The 20,249-nt window shown below is 50.5% G+C and overlaps 1 protein-coding gene and 2 pseudogenes across 1 annotated transcript in view; 1 reads left to right on the top strand and 2 right to left on the bottom strand.

The window, feature by feature from the left end:
- DNAJC11 (DnaJ heat shock protein family (Hsp40) member C11) overlaps nt 1-19,707 on the top strand; it is a 55,371-nt gene extending 35,664 nt beyond the window's left edge. The window contains exons 5-16 of the mRNA XM_039842324.1: nt 2,613-2,741; nt 3,618-3,740; nt 4,736-4,809; nt 7,637-7,826; nt 8,597-8,682; nt 8,998-9,114; nt 15,783-15,938; nt 16,990-17,059; nt 17,574-17,631; nt 17,778-17,920; nt 18,581-18,710; nt 19,093-19,707. Of these exons, the coding sequence (XP_039698258.1) occupies nt 2,613-2,741; nt 3,618-3,740; nt 4,736-4,809; nt 7,637-7,826; nt 8,597-8,682; nt 8,998-9,114; nt 15,783-15,938; nt 16,990-17,059; nt 17,574-17,631; nt 17,778-17,920; nt 18,581-18,710; nt 19,093-19,118 (1,302 nt within the window). The 3' untranslated portion in view covers nt 19,119-19,707. The remainder of the gene's footprint in view (nt 1-2,612; nt 2,742-3,617; nt 3,741-4,735; nt 4,810-7,636; nt 7,827-8,596; nt 8,683-8,997; nt 9,115-15,782; nt 15,939-16,989; nt 17,060-17,573; nt 17,632-17,777; nt 17,921-18,580; nt 18,711-19,092) is intronic.
- On the bottom strand, nt 8,307-8,425 carry LOC120585931 (uncharacterized; annotated as a pseudogene).
- LOC120585936 (uncharacterized) lies at nt 12,791-12,877 on the bottom strand (annotated as a pseudogene).
- Nucleotides 19,708-20,249: the final 542 nt, after the last annotated feature.

The raw sequence follows: 20,249 nt of genomic DNA on the forward strand, positions 1-20,249 counted from the left end.
TTTTACCATGATGCTATAGCTCACCAAAATTGGTATCTGAGTATCACCACAAAATTCAATGTGGGACTTTTTGACCAAGTTTACAATAGCATTTACAATAAGGTCAGGTGTTTTGCCTTCTACAAATCAAAGGATTGTCAAGGTTAACTGATTTTCCTTTTGCAGCATCTGATTGACACCCGCGCAAAGCTGGCATCATTAGCAGCTGTGAAGTGCTTGTGCTAATTGAACCAACATGTAAACAGCTATTGCTTTATCTTTCATTTGTGCATTGCAAACCTTAGAATGGAAAAAATGAGTGAAATTAACATAGATCCAAGTGAAGTCATTTTTCGCGTTTATGCGTAAGTACACCTGCTACGTACATTTGGGCATAGTTTTCTTAAAAGAACTGAAGATGCCGGCATTCCTTTCGCAGATCTAAGACTCGATTTTCGAGTCTTCGGCATTAGCATTGAGGATGGTCAGTGGTGAGCAACAAAAACGTTCAAGTTACAAGTTCATCAGCTTTCTGGGAAGTGGAAATTTATTACTTAAAAATTTTTCATCGAACCTACGTTGAGTTTAATTTCATTGCTGCCTGAAGAGTTCATCAAAATAAAACATCACTCCCCGCCACCCCCCAGTAAAAAGAGAAGAAAGGAAACCCTGTTAATTTATAAAAGGAGTTGCCAGATTGGGCCTGTTGCCTGTTTTTGTATGACCTATGAGCTAAGAATGGTTTTTACGTTTTTAATGGTCGGAAACAAAAGAATGTTTTGAGATGTGAAGGTTATATGGAAATCAGATTTCAGGATCAATAAAGTTTTATTGGAACACAGTCAGGCCCCATCATTTACCGCATAGTCTGACTACATTCCCCTCGAGTTGCCACAGAGACTGTGGTCCCTAACTCCTAAAATACATACCACAGCCCTTCACAGACAAAGTGCCAGCTTCTGACTTCCTCCGTTCAGCAGACGAGAAGAGCAGCGGCGAGAGCGTGCGCACTGCTCTCTCGCAGTCTACTGCAGAACTGGCCCAGCTCCTTTCCACACCTGTTCACACACACGCCCAGGCTTCCCGTGGCCATGGCTCACCCGTGGCTCGACGGCTTCGTACGTGCCATAGACCAGGGCACCAGCCACCTGCTCGATGCACCAAATGGGCAGCAGCTTCTAATACTTTTCCTGCCGCCAGCCGAGATTGGAAGGAGTTAGGGGTGCTGAGCTACCATACTGGGCTACCTACCTGCATGCAGGCGGTAGGATGGGTGGGGCTGCTCACATTTCACCTGGAGAGAGATGGAGGAAGAGTGATGGGTTATCCTTGTCATCTCCCAAAGTGACCGTGCATCCCACACAGCATTACACAAGACCGTGGCAAATGTTAGGGGAACAAAGTGAAGGCCCGTTCCCCAAACCCACTCTGGCTTCGTAGTTAAGGCGGCAGCAGCTGACGAAGGTAACACTTGGTGATGATAACATTATCGATCATGGTAATACTTTGTTTAAAGGTGGAAGTCTGGGATTATTGCTCTACCAATGAAGCAACAGGGTTAAGCTGCTGTTATCCCTGGTAACCCCCCTATAACATGGTACATGGTCACCCATTTGTGACATCCCGCTCCATCTACCTTCTCCCTCCCTCTGCTCCAGCCCCAGCAGCCTCCTCGCTTCTCGAGATACCCACCGTGTCACCCCTCATCACCCTCACACCTTTGTTCATGTATCCACTTCTCAGGGAGGAAAACACATCCTCCCCAGCTAGTTTTGGGGTGATAGAAAGCTTCCGTATTGTGATTTTGGAAGTGGTTTCACAAGTGTACACATCTGTCAAAATTCATTGACTTGTACACTTAATGGGTGCAGTTTGTATTATATGTAAATTAAACCTTGATAAAGTTGTTTTTAAAAATGGGCTGCAGAGAATTTAATAAAAATGTGTGTGTGGCAATGGTTTTATATGTTGGATTAAGATCTATGCCCATTTGAAAAGTCTCATGACAGTAAAAGAAAATAATAAACATTGATTTTTCTGAGTAAGGATCATTTTGATCAGTCAGCAAAATTTTAACTTAGTATTTCTTGAGAGAATATGGTATTCTGTTTCTCAAAACTTAATTCTCAAATTAATTTTAACAGGCAGGACCATTTTTAAATCTTCCATTTGTTCATAATTTATTTTATTCGCACTTCTTTGCCTTTGAAGGTATTTTTATGTTTTAAGCAGTTTTACGGCCGTTTTGTGAAGTAAGCGTATTAAAAGGATAGTGTTTAATCCGTGGGGCTAGTTTGTAGGTTTATGCATTCATGGGTTCTATCCTGAGACAATCTGTTTAGAGCCGTGAAATGGGTCCCATTTGGTCTCTAAAATCAAATTGCGTAGGTCTTGCTGCTTTTCCTAACGCTTGTCTTTGGCCCGTACATCACCGCCTGCAGGCATGACAGGTTTTCAGACTCTAGAAGTCAGTGGTGCTCGCCGTGGCTTGATTTAAACCGTGACATTCATGCTCCGTGGGCCTCGTGGTCACGCCCCCCTGCACCCAGTGAACCGCTAGCCGCCGAAGTGGGGTGTCTTTCATTCCACAGAGTCTCCCCCTCCCATGCTGACTACTTGCTTTTCTGCCCCAGGGGACCATCAGCGTTGGCATCGATGCCACTGACCTTTTCGATCGCTATGAGGAGGAGTACGAAGATGTGTCTGGCAGTGGCTTTCCGCAGATTGAAATCAACAAGATGCACATATCCCAGTCCATCGAGGTATCGGCACAGACGCCTCCGCGAGGGCAGCGCGCGGGCTAACGAGGCCATGCACCAGGCCGCGGGGCGGGCAGAGATGCTCAGGGTTCCTCATCTTTATTCACGAAGGGTGCAGTGAGCCACTTGGAAAAGGGCTCCGGTCACAGCCTTGTTTGTCACTGCTTTGCTGACGTGTTAGCAGCATGAGTTGGAGAAGCAGGGGGCAGGGCTAGCTTCCAAGGGCTCAGGGCTCTCCAGTCAGGAAGTGCAGGTGGTCTGGGAGCCCAAGGTCATGGTGATCTAGGGGCGAAAGCGGACCTCCCTGGGTAATTCCAAGAACCGGTCTTAATACAGTGTTAATTCACACCACATGGTGCTGAAAACACCATTCAGCTGGGCCCTGGGGTCACCAGATGTCATCTCTCTGCACACTGGACGTGGCAACGCCAGGCCACTCTACTGAGGGTTGCAATAGGTCTCTGCTTCCTCAACTGTTTATTCTCAAGTGCATCATTCTAGAACATGAAGTCCTAGCTCAGGGGAACTTGCCCCCTTGGAGCTTCCAGAGTCCGTCGGGACCGTGGGAAGGCACAGTGACGTCACTGCAGTCTGGTGCTGTCAGCACACAGAGAACCAGCACTTAGCCCTGTGTTTTCCCTGGTGTTTTTTTGGTTATTGTTTTTGTCTTTGTTTTGAAATTTGCCCGTTAAAGCTTTTACAAAAGCGTTACTTTGGTGGTCACATGCAGTTCAAATGGCAAAGCGAGGTAATTCTGCTTCTCAACACACCTGAACTGCCAAGTCACCTGCCTTGTGCTGACGGCGTATTCATGATGCTGCTGGCCTTGGCACTTGCTGTTGTTTTGACTCCTTTTTACCAGCAAATGTCATTTCCTAGGCACCCCTGACAGCTACAGACACAGCCATCCTCTCTGGAAGCCTCTCGACCCAGAACGGGAATGGAGGGGGCTCCATCAGCTTCGCACTCAGACGGGTCACTTCTGCCAAGGGCTGGGGAGAGGTAAGAATGTCACCTGGCGGGGTCGTGTTGTCTGTTGCAAAGCCTTATTTCTGAACATTGACACCCGTCAAGCTGACCCTCAGAATGGCCTGGGTGGGCTTCATCGATGTGTCACAGGGTACTGGAAACAGGGTACCGGATGTCAGACTTCCATAAGTTAACTCTCCCCAAGAGAAAAGCATGTCTCGTGTCTAAGGAGCCCTCTCAGCCTGCCAGACAGCTCAAAGCTAGAATAGGGCTTCCCTGGAGATGCCAATCTCCAGAAATGCAACCGCGGGGAAGTCGGCAGCTGTGTTCCCGTTACCAGCTCTGCCCCGTTCCTGCACGGGTCAGAAGGCAGTGCCTCTGCCCCAGTGCTCCGGGCCACTGATCAGTGGTCATTTCACAGCCGGAGCTGCCAAGCAAATGGAGCTGCATCAAATTAACATTGAAGCGTTGCCTTGAAAGTCACCCAGACTAGTAAATGTGGCAGCCAGAGCCAGCCGGGCCTCCCAGGCCGCGAGTGCAGAACAGCTGATGGGTTCAGTGCCCGAGCCCTGAGAACTGTCTCCAGTCACCTGTGAGACCTGCAGTGGCGAAGCAGAGCAGAATAAAAACGCAAAGAAGTGGGCACCAGGCGGGAGGGGGTGGGCCCACACCTGGCTGCCGCGGGCGCTCTGCAGATGCCCCGACGCCTCGTGGACGGGGGAGGAGGGCAGGGAGCCAGTTTCCCCTTTCAACCTGAGCTCGAGAGGTGAGCAGCGTTTCTTCCGAGGGGCGCCTTTCCGAAACGCCCCACTGGAGCCGTCCCCTTTGGGTCCGTGGGCACGGCCCTCCCCACCTGCCAGAGGTTGAGATGAGATCGTAAGAATCTCCCAGCCCCCGCTTCTGGAGCGCCAGCCGGCCAAGGCGTGTGGCCTTGAATCAGAGGAAGGGACAGCAGCCAGAGGTGCTCGCCTGAGACCCGCGTCGCTGCCGTGAGACGCAGCACCTAATGCTTCCGCTCTTCTCAACAGTTGGAGTTTGGAGCTGGGGATCTGCAGGGGCCGCTGTTGGGGCTGAAGCTGTTCCGCAACCTCACGCCAAGATGGTGAGTCCACACGGGTCCCCTTCGGTGGTCACTGTGGACTTAGGAGACCAAAAGCTGTGTGTTCCTTGTGTCAAGGGCCTCTGGAGTGGCCCCGCCTGTCCTCCAGGGTCACTGAGGCGGGTCCTGCAGCGCCGGTGCGAGCTGGCAGTGTGAGTGCGCTGGGCGGGGCGGCTCCTGCTCTGGCCGCAGTGCCCTCCTCTGTCGGGACGGGGCTCCTGCCTTGCCTGGTCACAGTGGCTGTGAGTACCCCAGAGACTGGAGGGACGGTGCCTTTGTGGGGATGTTCATAGGTCACAGGTCAGCACAGTGACGTATTTATGAGCTTGTGTATTATTCCTTTATCCGCAAGCATGTGTGAAGCTCTGCAAGGGCCATTGTGAGCCGTGGAGCAGCGTGCGAGACCACCTGGTCTCGGGTGGGTGACATGTTGGAGCTTTAAGCCTGCACCAGCAGTGACGTCACACTGCTAGAACTGTACTTCCCTGTCCCTTCTAGAACAACAGGGTGTCCTTGTTGCCATTGGGAGGGTACCTGTGTGAGCGCAGATAAAAGGTGGGTGGTAAACTAAGCCTCTCTCCTCAGAGGAATAAAGCTCAAGGAGTCCTAGGATGGGGGATATGTTTGAGAATAAAGGCCATTTGCCTCCTTTGGATGGGTAGCTGCGAGCCTGCCGTGATCCCTGCCCTCTGGTGTGGTGGTAAAGCTGGGTCACAGGTCAGTCCGCACATGGACAGTCAGGGAAATGTGAGAAAGAGAACGTGGCATCAGGGACAGGAGAAGCCCACTGCTGGTGAGGGTGAGCACAGCCCGAGCAGGGGCAGAGCGCACGGGGCGGGGGCGGGGGCCTAGGCTCCCTGCATTGGTTAGAACCCGGCTTCTCCAGCCTCTGCTCCAGGACTTAGGTTCAGTGGGTGTGGGAAGGGGACCAGGGTTTATGCTTTCAACCAGAACGTCAGGTGAACGCAGTGTATTATATACGTTAGCACTGTCCTAATCTTGTCTGCTTAGGATTGTCACCTCTGAGGCCACCTAAAAGCACAGATTCCTGCCCCCGCCCCCCAGACCCACCAAATGGGGTCCGCATAGGGAGGGCCCGGGAACGGGTCCTTCGCTCGGGCAGAGCCTGTCATTCTGGAGACCAGACGTGCTGAGGGGCCTCTCATCACGGAAACGTGGCCGTGTGGTCTGGTCGAGCCTCAGAGTGCTCGTCCGCCCCGATGTCACCGGGCTTGGGCCCGGCCGCCCGTCAGCTTCCGCAGCTGTAGAAATGGAATTTCATCGTGGTCCCCAGGGTTTGTCAGACTTGAAGATGCAGATTCATAAACAAGGATGCCAGTTTATTGATGTACAGCATCTGCTCTTAGGGCATCCTAATCCTAGGGTTGAGTCTGGACTAGGGGACCTCGGTCGGTGTGGGATCAGCCCCTAGTCAGGCAGAGAGCCGTGGGAGGCTCAGTCCCCGAGCCGGGCCCGCCTGGCCACTCTCTTCCCAAAGTCAGTCTGTCTTGCTGTCTAGGACATGCTGGATAAAAACGCTAAATCTTAATACTTTGGTTAAACAGGCATCTCGTTCTTTGTATTTTGATTCTTTTAAATGTCATTTTGTAACCGTCTTGAAATTCTAAGGGCGACTTGATCTCTCTTCTGCCTGCTCGCTCCCCTGGCCCCGGTGTGACTGAAGTGATGTTGTCTATGTGACTCTCTGAGCTAAGTGGGAGAAAAGGGGGCGGGGTCCCAGAGGAGAGTGGAGTCAGTGCGTGTGGCCGTGGGAAGCTGTGAGCAGTGTGCAGCGACCTCGAGCAGAGTTAATCACATTTATTATTATTTTAATGGCAAAAGTGACACTTCCAGAGCTGAGCTAGGAGAGAAAGAGAAACTAAACTTAGGCTAGCCAGTGCCCCCGGGCTGTTTACTAGGCTGTCTGCTCACCTTTTAACACCTGAGTCAAGGGCTGTGACTTCCTTTGTTTTTGAAATGAAATAACCCTTTTTAACCAGAAGATGGGGCTGGCTCCCTGGAAACGAACTTCAGAGGCCTTTATGGGAGGTGGTTTACTGTGTGGCAGGTCATTAACTAACACCTGTAGTGCAGCCTTGTGTCCCTCACGTTGATGAGATGTCAGAGGAGCTTAACTCTTGTTCAGACCAGAATTGGCTTCGTTACACATCGTTTCACTTAAAGTCCCAGACCTGTCGGCAACATTAAGTGACGTCACCAACATCCTGTGCTGGCTTTTCAGGTGGCTGCTGTCTGTAGTACCCAGCTGAGGGTGTACATCAGCATCACCTGGGCAGTCTTTTAAATGCCTGGGCCCCCGCTTGGAAATTCTGGATTAGTTGGTCTGCCGTGGGCTCTGGGCGAGTGGTCCCCAAGCCTCGCTGCACATCTGGAGTCACCTGGCAGGCTTTTAATGCTCCCGGCCTGTACTCCCACCGTCAGAATGCCTGGGCGCGGGGTGACCATCAGTACTTTCTGGAGTAGCCGGCTGATGCCAGCGTGTGGCCAACTTGGGGAACTTCCTGGGGGATTTAACTGGCAGTGGGATCGGATCCGCTGGCTGGGAACGCAGACCTGCAGGTTGCTGTTTGGATACAGCTGAAATTGGAATGGGGTGGGGGGGTGCCAAGCCGCAGGGAGGATTGCTGGAAAGATCCTACCCCATCACCCTCCCCCTCCCCCTTACTGAGGAGGCTTGGTCTCCTGCTTCCATGCTGGAGCTGGCCCAGGGATGACAGAAGGGATGACAGGGTCTTAGCCTGGCAGAGAGGAAGGGGCCGAGAACAGCCGGGTGTCATCCAGGACCCTTTCTGTCTGTGTGTCCCCCCAGCTTTGTGACGACAAACTGTGCTCTGCAGTTTTCGTCCCGCGGAATCCGACCTGGCCTAACCACTGTCCTAGCCCGGAACCTGGACAAGAACACCGTGGGCTACCTGCAGTGGCGATGGGGAATCCAGTCGGCCATGAACACGAGCATCGTCCGGGACACCAAAACCAGCCACTTCACCGTGGCCCTGCAGGTAAGGACTGAGCTCCTCCCACCGCCTCAACGTGCCCCTCACAGCCTTCGCCCCGGTCACCCTGCCCGGATCGGAGCACCTGTTGGGGCTCAGGAGAGCAGGTTCCGGTCACCCACTCTCCAGGGTGTTGAAATGCTATTGGTCCTGGGCTCCCGGGCGCCTGAGCTCCAGTTATCCTAAAGCAGAATGCCTTTTCACGGCTTCCGGTGGGAGAAGCTCACAGAATCGGGGTGGGAGCAGCCACCCCGATCCTGGTTGGTAGGTGACCCCAGAGCAGAATCATACACTCACTCACATGCCTCCTTGGCCGGGCAGGGGCACAGCGAGAGAGAGCCCACCTTCAGGACAGCTGCTGCCATGCGGGAATGCAGACGTGGTGGTGCACTTTTTTCTCATGATAAGGCAGGAGAATGGGTTTTTATGTAAAATCTCCCAGTTTTTATTTTTTATTTATTTATTTTTTTAAATTTCTTTCTTTAACACCTACAGCGCCTGGTCTTCCTAGGTGGTCTCCCATCCAAGTACTAACCAGGCCCGACCCTGCTTAGCTTCTGAGATCAGACGGGATCGGGCACGTTCAGGGTAGTGTGGCCACAGGCAAAATCTCCCAGTTTTTACATATTGGCTACGGGTAAATTGTCACACACTTCGCACAGCTGCCAGGCCCGGCCCCTGCCCGGGAGGCCGGCCCACGTGAGCTCGGCAGCGAGTGCGGGCAGCACGCGCCCGGCCCCGGCCCCAGCCATGTTTCTGTCCCTCCGTCTTCGCAGCTTGGAATCCCTCACTCCTTCGCACTGATCAGCTATCAGCACAAATTCCAGGACGACGACCAGACGCGCGTGAAAGGGTCCCTTAAGTAAGTCCTGGCCCGGGTCACCAGAGCATGCCTGACCACGGGGTTCCTGACGGTGGAGCCGGCAGGGGAGATGCCCGCTCACTTCGCTCTCTCTTGCGTCACGGTTCTCGCAGACCTGGGCCTCGAGGGACCCTGTCTAGTGCAGGAGCGGGACCATCGGTGTCCTGGCTATGTCGTGCTCGCTGACCAAGGCGTCAGTCGTGACCCACTCCTTGTGGGCGGTGGGAGGGCAGACGGGAAGGGGTCAAGCCCCCTCTGCCCCCCGCTCTGCATGACCATTGCCCTTGCTTGCTGATTGTGACCTGCCGCCCGCAGGGCAGGCTTCTTCGGCACGGTGGTGGAGTACGGGGCGGAGCGGAAGATCTCCAGCCACAGTGTCCTGGGCGCCGCAGTCAGCATCGGAGTCCCGCAGGGCGTTTCTCTCAAAGTCAAGTAAGCTGAACACGGTGTTCCTGCCACAGGTTGTCTGGCATCTTGGAACCCAGCTGGCTTCACCTGCATCAGGGTGTGAAACAGACTTTGCTTTGTAATTTCACGCTCAGAGGTGCGGTCGCTTCTGTCTTTGGCGTCTAAGCACATGTCAGAGAGTCCCTGAGCCCCTCCTTTACTCAGCGAGGTCTGTGTCTGCTCTCGGAGACCATCCACGTGCCCCACCGCCCACCTTCCAACCCGCCCATGTCTCTCTCGACCCTCTGCCTTCCCTGATGGCCCTGGACGCCCGCCCACCAACACTGCTCCCCAACACCACGTGTGCACGCAACATCCTCAGCAGCACAGGCAGCTGAGTGCAGGGTGTCCCCGTTGTCACACAGACCCTTGCTCCTCCTGCTTCAGTGACATCCCTTCCTGCTTTCCAGCCTCTGCACTGCCTCTGATCTTACCTGGCTGGCTGGTTGCTTCTGGATGGAGGCCTCGCTGTGGTGGGGCCCAGTCCTTGTCTGTGGACTCTCCCCAGGGGTCTCACCGAGCTTCCAGCCTCTGGCCTTAAATACCTCCACGCACGGATGACTCACAGTTAGCCCTCCCCCACATCTCCAGCTCGCCTGTCCAACTTCATTTTCTGAAGCTCTGCTGGGGTATCTAACAGCATCTCAAACATCACCCGTCTAAAACAGCTCCTGGCCCTCCCCTCACCCTCGGACAGGCATACCCTTCAAAATCTGTTCTGTCTGACGTCTTCCCTGCCTCATCAGAAGGGAGCTCGGTCCCTCCAGGTGTCCTGTCCATGCCCTTGGAGTTAGCCGTGGTCTCTCTCCCACACTAACGGGCCTCAGAGCCGTGTCAGCACGACACTGACGGCGTGGCCTGAGTCTGACCGTTTCTCACGGCCTCGCTGCTACCCTGTCTCGTGTCTGAACCACTGCAGCGTCCCCACTGACTTCATCTGTGTGACACCTGCACACAGGCAGAGTCTTGTTAAAATGTAAGTCAGCATATGTCATCCTCTGCTTAAGACCCGCGGTGACTGCCACACGAGTCCCTGAGGGCCCCCGGTGACCCAGCCCCTCACCGTCCTTCTGGTCTCATGTTCTCCCTGCAGCCTGTGCTCACGCCACCCCTGCCACACTGGCCCCCACGCTGCACCTGGGACACACCGAGCCCAGTCCTGGCTCTGGACGCAGCATTTGCTATTCCTCCATCCCCAGATGACTACATGGCTGGGCCCTTTGATTCCCTCAGGTCTCTGCCCAAATGTCACCTAATTGCTGAAGGCAGCCCTTGTCACCTTGGCCCAGGCAGTCCCTTTCCCGGTCACCCTGTTATTCTCTGTTGCACCCAGCTCCAGCTGTCGTAGAGCTTAGAACACAGCCTGGCACCTGCAGCTGTGCCAGGAACTCAGAGAGAGAGGAAACCGACCACATCTCGGTTTCGGAGACGAGAGCCAGCGCAGGTCACCAAGATCGGAGCTGGCATCAGCCATCTCTCCGCTCGCAGAAGACTTGACAGCAGCTGAGATTTCATACCCGGCTGCAGAGAGCTGTCCGACTTCTGCAGTCCGATCCCTTGCTCCCCTACCCCCAGACTGGGACCATTTCCGTGGCACAGTTCTCTGTGACTCAGTTCGTTTTTGAACACGTCTCCCATAGAGATGTCATCTGACATCAGAATCAAATTCTCATCCCAAGAATGCCGCTCCGGCGTGTCAGAAAGGAACATTTTCTTTTTCTTTTTCTTATTTTTTTATTATGATATTGGTTAACAAAATCCAGGACGTTTCAGGTGTACCATTCAACGGTAAGGCATATAGACATTGCATTGTGTGTTCACTGCCCATAGTTAGATTTCTCTCCGTCACCACATATTTGACCCCTTTTCCCCATCTACCTCCCCGCTCCCCGCTCCCCGCCTCCTGTTAACGACTAGTCTACTGTCCGTGGCCATGAGTCAGAAAGAAACATTTTCCCTTCAGCCACATTTCCTGTGTCAGCAGGCTGAATTGTCCAAATTATATTTGTATATAAACCAAAGTTTTGCCAGAAGGCACTGGAGTTGCTAACTGTTCTCTTATATTTGTTTATTTGGCGAATCACATTACGTTCTGAATGTTGAATCACGTTTACATTCTTGAGGGAAATCCCACTTAGTGATGCTATGTGAGACTTTTTATATATTGCCTCATGTGGTTAGCTAATATCTCACTAAGGATTTTTGCAACTATGTTTATAAGGGATGCTGGTCTATAATTTTTTTTTTTTTTAATTTGTATTTGTCAGGTCTTAGAATGAGATATGCCAGCCTGATAAAATGAGTTAGGAACCGTTCCTTCCACCTCTATTTTCTGAAAGAATTTGTGTAAGATTGGTATTATTTCTTCCTTATGTTTTATAGAATTCACCAGTGAAGTCAACTGAGCACGAGTTTTCTTTGTAGGAAGGTTTTGGTTAATGAATTCTATTTCTTTCATAAATATAGGGCTTTTCCAGTTTTCTGTTTGATCTTATGTCAGCTTGTTAATTTGTAATTTTCTTCTAGGAACTTGTCCATTTCATCTAAGTGTCAAATTTATTAGCAAAATGTTGCTTATAATATGCTCTTATATTTTTAACATCTGTAATTATCTTTCGATAATCTCTCTTTGTTCCTAATGTCAGTAATTTCTGTTCTTTCTACCTATTTCTTAATCGGTCTGGCTAGGATACTTAACCTTGCAAAGAACCAGATTTGGGCTTTGTTAATTTTCTCTATTGTTTATCTGTTTCTGTTTAATTGATTTCTGATCTCATTTCTTTTCTTCTTATTTTGGTTTTACTTTGCTCTTCTAGCTTTTTGAGGTCAAACCTTATTTTATTAACTTGAGACCTTCTTTTCTAATATAAACATTTAAGGCTGTATATTTCTCTTTAAGAACTGCTTTACCCAGTCAAAAATTTTGATATCTTTCAAAGTATTTTCTAATTTCACTGCTAGAAATGTATTGCTTAATTTCTAAATACTTGGGTTTTTTCTAAATATCTGATTGTTGATTTCTAATTTAATTTCATTTTGGCGAGAGAACATATTTTATGATTCCAGTCTTTTTAAATATATTAAGACTTGTTTTATGGCCCAACATATAATTGATGTCGGTCAATGTATCAGGTGCACTTGAAAAAAATGTGTATTCTGCAGTTGTTGGTCGTAGTGTTCTATAAATGTATTAGGCCAAGATTATTGACAGCATTTGTCAGAAATCAGAATTTCTACTACTGATTTTTTTGGGGAGTTCTATCAATTGCGGAGAGAGAAATGTTAAAATCTCCAGCCGTGATTGTGGAATTCTGTAATTCCTTCCCTTATCAGATTTTGCTTTGTGCATTTTTAAGTTCTCTTATTAGACACATACGTTTCGATGATTGTATCTTCCCAGTGAGTTGACCTTCTTATCATCATGGAGCATCTCTCTCTATCTCACAGTACTCTCTATCTTGGCACCTGCTTTATCTGATATTAACATAACAGCCCCAGCCTTCTCATGCCGACTGTTGGTATAGTTCGTGTGTTCCTGTCCGTTTACATTTAACCTGTCTCTGTGTTTATATTTTAAATATCTCTCATACATAGCATATAGTTAGATCTTACTTTTCCATTCTTACTATTTGTTCAGATACTCTTTTGCCTTTTTTTTTTTTTAAATATAGAACACTTCACGAGTTTGCTTGTCATCCTTGCACAGGGGCCATGTTAATCTCTATATATGTGCTGCCGAAGCGAGTACATCTCTTGCTTTTTAATTGGAGTATTTAATTCGTTAATATTTAATGTAATTATTCATATGGTTGGATTTAGGCCTGTTATTTATTATTTTCTATTTGTCCCTTCTGGTTTTTTGTTCCTCTAACCATTTTCCTCTGCCTTCTTCTATGTTAACTGAATATTTTTAGCATTTCATTTTAATTTATCTGTTGACTTTTTAGCTATACCTCTGTGCATTATTTTTTTCCAGCGGTTTTTCCAGCGGTTACAATATACATTGTTAATAACCTTCCATCATCTATTTAGATTTAATATTGCATTCCATGTAAAATGAGGAACCTCAAAAACCTCTGGGGCCATTTTCCCCCTTCCCATGTCCTTTATGTCATGGTCATCTGTATGTGACATCTGCACACATTATAATCTCCACAGTAGTGTTGTCATTTTGGCTTTAAATTGTCATGTATATGTTAAAGGAATTAAAAAAGTAATAGTTTTGTGTTGATCCTTTTTTTTTTTTTTCCATTTTAGCATTCCTTACTTATTCCTAAAAATCGGAGTTTTCTTCTATATTAGTTTCTTTGGCCTAAAAAACTTTCTTTAGCTTTTCTTATAGTGTAAGTCTGCCACTGGTACCCTCTTAGTGTTCTGCACCAGAATACATGTTTATTTTTCCTTTATTCTGCTTTTATATTTTATTTATTATATTTTACCTATACACATCATTTTGTTTTTATTTTATATCACATTAACCTAAAATAGTTCATGGGCATTCCCACCCCAGATCTAAAAATGGTATCACTGCTATAATTTTTTAAGTCAGGTGTATTGAGGTAAAAATTTACATAAATTAGAATTCATCCTTTTTATTGTATAGTTCTGAGTTTTGACAATCATGTAAGTCACGTAACCACTGTCAAAATCAGGATACAGAATAATTCCATCATCCCCCCAAACTCCTCCATGCCCTATGTGTGGCCTCCTAGGCCCCGGCAACCACCAATCTGTTTTTGCTCCTTATATTTCTCCCTTTTTCCAAATGCCGTGTAAATGGAATCATACAGTTGAAGCCTCCTGGACGTGCGTCTGAGACGCATCCACATCGTTGCATACGTCGGTAGCATGTCCCTTGTGACTGCTGTTCGGTGTTGCGCTGTGTAGATGTCCACAGTCTACCAGTTTAAACATATTTCTATTGTTTCCAGTTTTTGACAATTACAAATAAAGCCAATATAGGTATTCATATACAGGTTTCGTGTGAACATTAAGTTTTGATCTCTCGGATAAGCACCTAGGAGTAGGCGTACTGAGTCATATGCTAGTGTGTATTTATAAAAGTACTGAGCTGTTTTCCAGAGTAGTGGTTTCTGCCAACCCTTTGTGTGGGTTGTTTTTGTTTTTGTTTTTCTGTTTGTTTTGTTTTGTTTTGTTTTTTAATATCTAATGATGTTGAGCATCTCTTCATGGACTTATTTGCCATCCATAAATCTTTTTCAGTGAAGTTTCCATTTAAATCTTTTGACTGTTTTCTTATTGAGTTGTTTGGTTTCTTATTTTTTGCATTCTATATCAATTCTACATTTGCTTTCAGTATTGAAGGATATTGTCACTGGATAGAATTCAGGATTAATAGATTTTTCTCTTTTAGCACGTTATGATGATGTTCTTCTGTCTTCTGGCCTCCAGTGTTTCTGATGAAGAGTCATTGGTCATTTGAGTCATTATTCCCCTATATGTAATGTGTCTTTTTTTTTTTTTCCCCTGGCTATTCATTTTTTTTTTCTTTTGTTTTTTAGCAAGTTAACAGCAATGTACTTTGATGTGGTTTTGTTGTATTTATGTCGCTCGAGGTTTGCTAAATTGGTGTCCTACATCAAATTTGGTGTTTTTAGGCTATTAAGTCTTTAAAAATGTATTCCTGCCTCATTCTTTCTCTCCTCTCTGGGGCCCTAATTAATAGAGTAATTCGTATCCTCTTCTTGGTGTTGTGAATAGTGCGTTGTAGAGACTCTGTCCTCTGTTATGTTTCTCCAAAAAGTGTTGATGTTCCCTTTAGAAGGGAGTTAGAAGTCAGACTGCAAGCTCAGACTCACCTGTTTGGCAGCAGCCAAAACACCACAATTCTTTTCCCCTTAGCTGGGCCACTGACAGATGAGAGACCAGCCAGGGATGTGCCACCTTTATACACAGAACCTAGGGCTTCCCTGTCGTTGACGTTCCTCTTTGTTCACTGACTTTTGGGGACCTCCCACATCCCAGCTACTACGGTTACCCCAAACTCTGAGCTCTGTTGAATCAATCTAATAGGACCGCAGATTCCAGTTTTAGCATCCAAACAGTAGACTGAGACTTGCCCTGTTTAAAAAAAACAATACCAGGAGACCCTTGCAGTCTCATCCTCTGCGTGCCAGCCCTCCTCTTGGAGCCGCCAGCCTTGAGTCGCTGTCCAGTACCTGAAGTTCTGTGTTTGTCGTACATGGTCCTGAGTTCACCTTTGTTATCTGTGGGATGGTCGATCCAGTAGCAGCTACTCAGCCATTACTGGAAGCAGAACCTCCTTAAGTTGCTAACTTTGGAAATCTTCGCACACTTCTTTTGAACAGGTAAATTAAGGACTGGAGTGTGACTCTGTCCCCAGGATACCTGGAGGAGTGTCTGCTCCTGTCTTCTAAGGCCACATTTACTCTGGTTAAGCACTAGTCTGTCGCTTTGCCCTTGCGGTCAGCAGGTCCTGGGACCTTTCTGCCTTCACGTACATCACATCCAGCAGCTGAACTTGGGGATGGGGACAGCAAAGGGGAAGCTGACACCGGGCTCCGCCCCTCTGGTGGTCTGTATGTCCGAGAGGCTCTCTGCCTGGCACTAGGCCACCCCCCCTCCTCTCCTGGAGACCCGACTCATCTCGGAGGTTTTGTTTTTATTTGCAGATTAAACAGAGCCAGTCAGACTTACTTCTTCCCCATTCACCTGACGGATCAGCTTCTTCCCAGCGCTGTGTTCTATGCCACTGTGGGGCCCCTCATAGTCTACTTTGCCATGCACCGTCTTGTCATCAAGCCATACCTCAGGGCTCAGAAAGAGAGGTGAGTGTAAAGCATGTCACTGGGACATCACTAAACAGCTCTGTGCCTCAGCGTCCTCACGGTCTTTCAAATGGAGACGATACTAGAACCGACCCCATAGGGTTCTCACTGATTGATGCCTGTACGGGGCTGAGTGTCGAGCCTAGTCCGTAATAAGGACTCAGTAAGCGTTAGCAGATCTGCTACCATCATTTTCTCTTCTGTCTCTCACTCCTATTTCCAGAAAGGATTAGTCTGTTAACCAAATTGTCGAGACTTTAAACCATGACCACAAGAAATAAAAAGTTCTTCTTTTTTTCATTCTAACCATTTCTTTTCCGGCACTGAATTCGAGAGGCGTGGGTTCTGAGTTCTCACATGAGGGGCAGGTGTTGACTGTGTCTCAGGCGTCACAGCAATGTAATCTGTTTTGCAGTATTTCATGGATCTTCCCGTGAGGGCATAATATCCACTCTGAGGGGTGGTTTAGAGTCGTCGCTTTGTCGCGATGGAGTTTCATGAATCGTGCAGCTCAGGGAATTGAGGGGAAGGAATGAACAGCGTTCTCCAGGCCCTGCGGCCTTTGGATCGGGAGAGTTCAGGACCCTGATTTCCCAGGAGGCTTGAGGCTTGAAACAAAGGACGTGCTTCATCAAGTCTTCTGACGGGACGGGCGTATGCCGCCTCGCGTCCCTGTGCTTTGCTAAGAGGAAAGTGTATTTACGTGTCTCACGGAGGCTGTGTTGTCCCTCCCAAGAGTGTTAGAAAGTAATCCCAGGAGACTGGTGGTGTCTCCTGTGAGTCTCACCTTCTCCCAATTGCTGTCAGCTGGAGGTTTCTTCCCAGAGGGCCTGGCAGCGGGTTTCCCGTTCGTCCCGGTGCTGAGGTGGCTGAGAGCCACCTAGGGACAGCGGAGAGGCTGCGTGGGCCTGTGACTGACAGATCCGCTTGCGGTTATCTCGGAAATACTGTTGAGAGTTCTGGAACTGGGGATGCAGTTAGAGCACAGACCGTTCGCGGGCCCGGTGAGGGCAGCACCGCGCTAACGTGCGCCTTGCGTCTTCTCGCACAGGGAGTTGGAGAAGCAGAGGGAAAGCACGGCCACCGACATCCTGCAGAAGAAACAAGAGGCGGAAGCTGCCGTGAGTGCCGCACGTGCCCCCGGAAGCCCTGGGGCTCCGCGGGAATCCGGGTGCCGCACACGCCCGCCCCTCTCCCCCGGAAGCCCTCGAGCTCCACGTGATCGGGTGCTGTCCTGCAGGGCAGGAGCAGTTTCTTAACCTGGGGCTCGGGGGTACTTCCCACCCTGCGTGCTGTCTCCAGGGCCTCCGGTCTCAGGCCTTTCTTCCCCGAGAACCGCATTGGTCAATTTAGTCTTCACACTGCCCATGGGGCACTGTCCTGGGGACTTCAGTTCCTGTCCCTAAAGATGAGTTGCAGTTGCTCTCAAAAGACATAACGAGGTTTTGTAAAAAGTGGTGGATTTTGTTCTCTTTTTCTTACCTTTAAGTGAATAGTTTTTACCTGATGTAAGGTGACAGGTATCTAGGGTAAGTGACAGGGGAAGGGCTGAAATGCCCCAGGCACATGCTGTGGCTCTGAACAGAGGCGGAGCTCAGTGAGGGCCCTGACCTCGGCTTGCCTTGGTCTTTGCAGGTTCGGCTGATGCAGGAATCTGTCCGAAGAATAATCGAGGCAGAAGAATCCAGGATGGGTGAGAAGGCTTGGCCTCTCTCGGGATCTTAGGACAGGGTGGGCGCAGGGGTCTCTAAGGAGCACACCATGCCTGGGGTCCAGCCGCGGCGGGGGGGCGGGGCGTCGGCCACAGCTCGCCCCTGCCCTGACGCAGCCTGTCCTCAGGGCTCATCATCGTCAACGCCTGGTATGGGAAATTTGTCAACGACAGGAGCAGGAAGAACGAGAAGGTGAAGGTGATCGACGTGACTGTGCCCCTGCAGTGCCTGGTGAAGGACTCGAAGCTCATCCTCACGGAGGCCTCTAAGGTACGGCGCCACGTGTCCACGGGTCCCGGCGGGGAAGGCCTCTGGGGACTGGGGACAGCTGGCCCCAGGGAATGGCCATTTCGTAGCAGCGGAATCCGCGGTACGGGCTGCCGCCCAGCACCCAGGTGCTTCCCGCATCGGAGCTGTTTGCGTCATTCATTCACCCAGTCACTCGTTCGCAGCAAGTGCTCATCAAGCACCTCCCACGCTGGTACAGCAGCCAACAGGATGTGCGTCTGCCTTCGCGGAGCTGACGTGCAGCTTGTTCCTCACCCTGCTCCAGGAGCGCGAGGCCACTTCCTGCGCATCTGGCTCAGGCTGGAGCCTGGGGTGCGGATTATAAAGGCGAATAAAAGTGCAGATTAGCTCAGGGCAGGGACCGCTAGCTCCCTGAAGACGGCTAATGTCTCCGGCTGGTGGCTCCCGTGACGACAGGTGCATGTACAGTACGGGGAGGGGCCTATATTGAAAGGGCAGTCTAGGATGAAATGGGCAGCTCGTTTGAATTTTCGTTTCTTTCTCTTCAAGCTGCAACGTTTGCGTCTTTCTGGAGCAGCTTCTGAAGCAAAGTCCAGACCCTTCCACGCCGCCTCTGCAGGCGGCAACGGGCCGTGGCCGTGCTGGTCTAAACGGGGCCCAATCGTAGTGTGTGTGTTGCAGGCTGGGCTGCCCGGGTTCTACGACCCATGTGTGGGCGAAGAAAAGAACCTGAAGGTGCTTTACCAGTTCCGAGGGGTCCTGCACCAGGTGATGGCACTGGACAGCGAGGCGCTTAGGATACCAAAGCAGTGTGAGTAGCTGCCCCTTTGAAGTCACCTGTCCTGTGCACAGGCCAGGAGAGGCCCTCGGCCACTGACCGGGACCGGGAACATCAGAATGTGGGGTGACAGCCGCCCTCCCTCTGTTTTCCACCTGGGAGCAGGCGGGCTTGGGCACCGTGACTCGCTCCGGCAGGTGCCACTCCGAGGGGTGTCCGCCTGTCCCAGGTGGAATTAGCCCTGCTTGCAGCTGCAGCTCAGTGGCTGGGTGTGAAGCAAACCCAGCCGCTCTGTACATTGCAGAGCCCGCGTCGGCCAGGCGGTCTCGGGCCTGCTGATGGCCGCGCCTCTGTGTGGAAAAAGGCCGTGGAAACAGCTGCTGTTCGATTCACTGGTTTGCCTTGTCTTTTACAGCTCACAGGATTGACACAGATGGATAAACTGTGTGAGAAACCAGATTAAAAGAGGCTGCAAAAAATCTTTTCCTGGGAGTCTACAAATTTGGAAGCAGGGAAAAAACCCAGACATCTGATGTGTTTGTTTTATATTATTCCTATAGAAGGCGGTACCCTATCAATTAAGTGAATGGGACACACAGACACCCCACTTTATGGGTGCTGTAGGTAGGACTGAGGCAGCCCCACCTAGACCAGGACCACAGCACAGCCGTGTCTGTCTCCCCAAGGATTATGTCCCTGGAGGGGAGGGCGCCGGCCCCGCCGCCTCTGGCCCCCCAGTCTCCTCCACGAGTGCCGACCGCTGCCACCCAGTAGTTCCTGTCGTCTTGAGGCCGTTACGGAGCCCCACCCTCATGCGGGAGGCGAACTGCTTCTCCTGAACCCCACACTGAACGTGGACAGCCACGGGGCCAGGAAGGAAGGCGGGCGCTCTCAGGAACAGAGGTCTCCCGTCGAGGGAGCATCTGCTGGGTCGGTGTCCCGAAAACCACCTTTTCCTGCCGAAATGTGACTAAGTGAATCCGGAGAGGGTTGTGTGGGTCTATAAATCTGCTTTTTATCTGAGAACGAATGATTTTGGAAATCAGTCTCTTTTTTCCCTCCCAGGACTCCTCCAGTCATTCCTCTGGCACTTGACTTGGGACAGTGGTGTCACTCGGTCCCAGGGCCCATCTCTGTCACAAGTCGCTTTCCAGCAGCAGCACCCCGCCTCCCCCCACCATCCTGGGAGAAGGCTGTGTCCTTCTCACTGCCCATGCTGCCACACCAGGGTGTGGTGTGGGGGTGAAGAGCGTCAGGGGGCGGGGGCGGGGGAATGCAGAGACACCAGTGCCAGAGTGAGGACCAGGCCTCAGACCAGCCAGTCTGCACCTGGCTCCACGCAGCCAGCAGGTGGCGCTGCTGCTCCCCACACGCGGTCTGGGACCATTGGACTGCTGTCTGGGTGCCTGCTCCCAACACCCTCTTTCTTCACCGGCCCTTGGTGGATGCAGAATATCTTTGGTGCCTGTTGGCTGCGGTAAACAGTTACCCGCTGAGCCAGGGCCCAGGTGGATGCTGGTTCTGACAGCCCCCCGTGGCTAATTGCTGCATCAGGCTTCACGCCCGACACTG

Source organism: Pteropus medius, unplaced genomic scaffold, assembly GCF_902729225.1.
Source record: "Pteropus medius unplaced genomic scaffold, Ma_sr-lr_union100, whole genome shotgun sequence".
Classification (NCBI taxonomy): Eukaryota; Metazoa; Chordata; class Mammalia; order Chiroptera; family Pteropodidae; genus Pteropus; species Pteropus medius.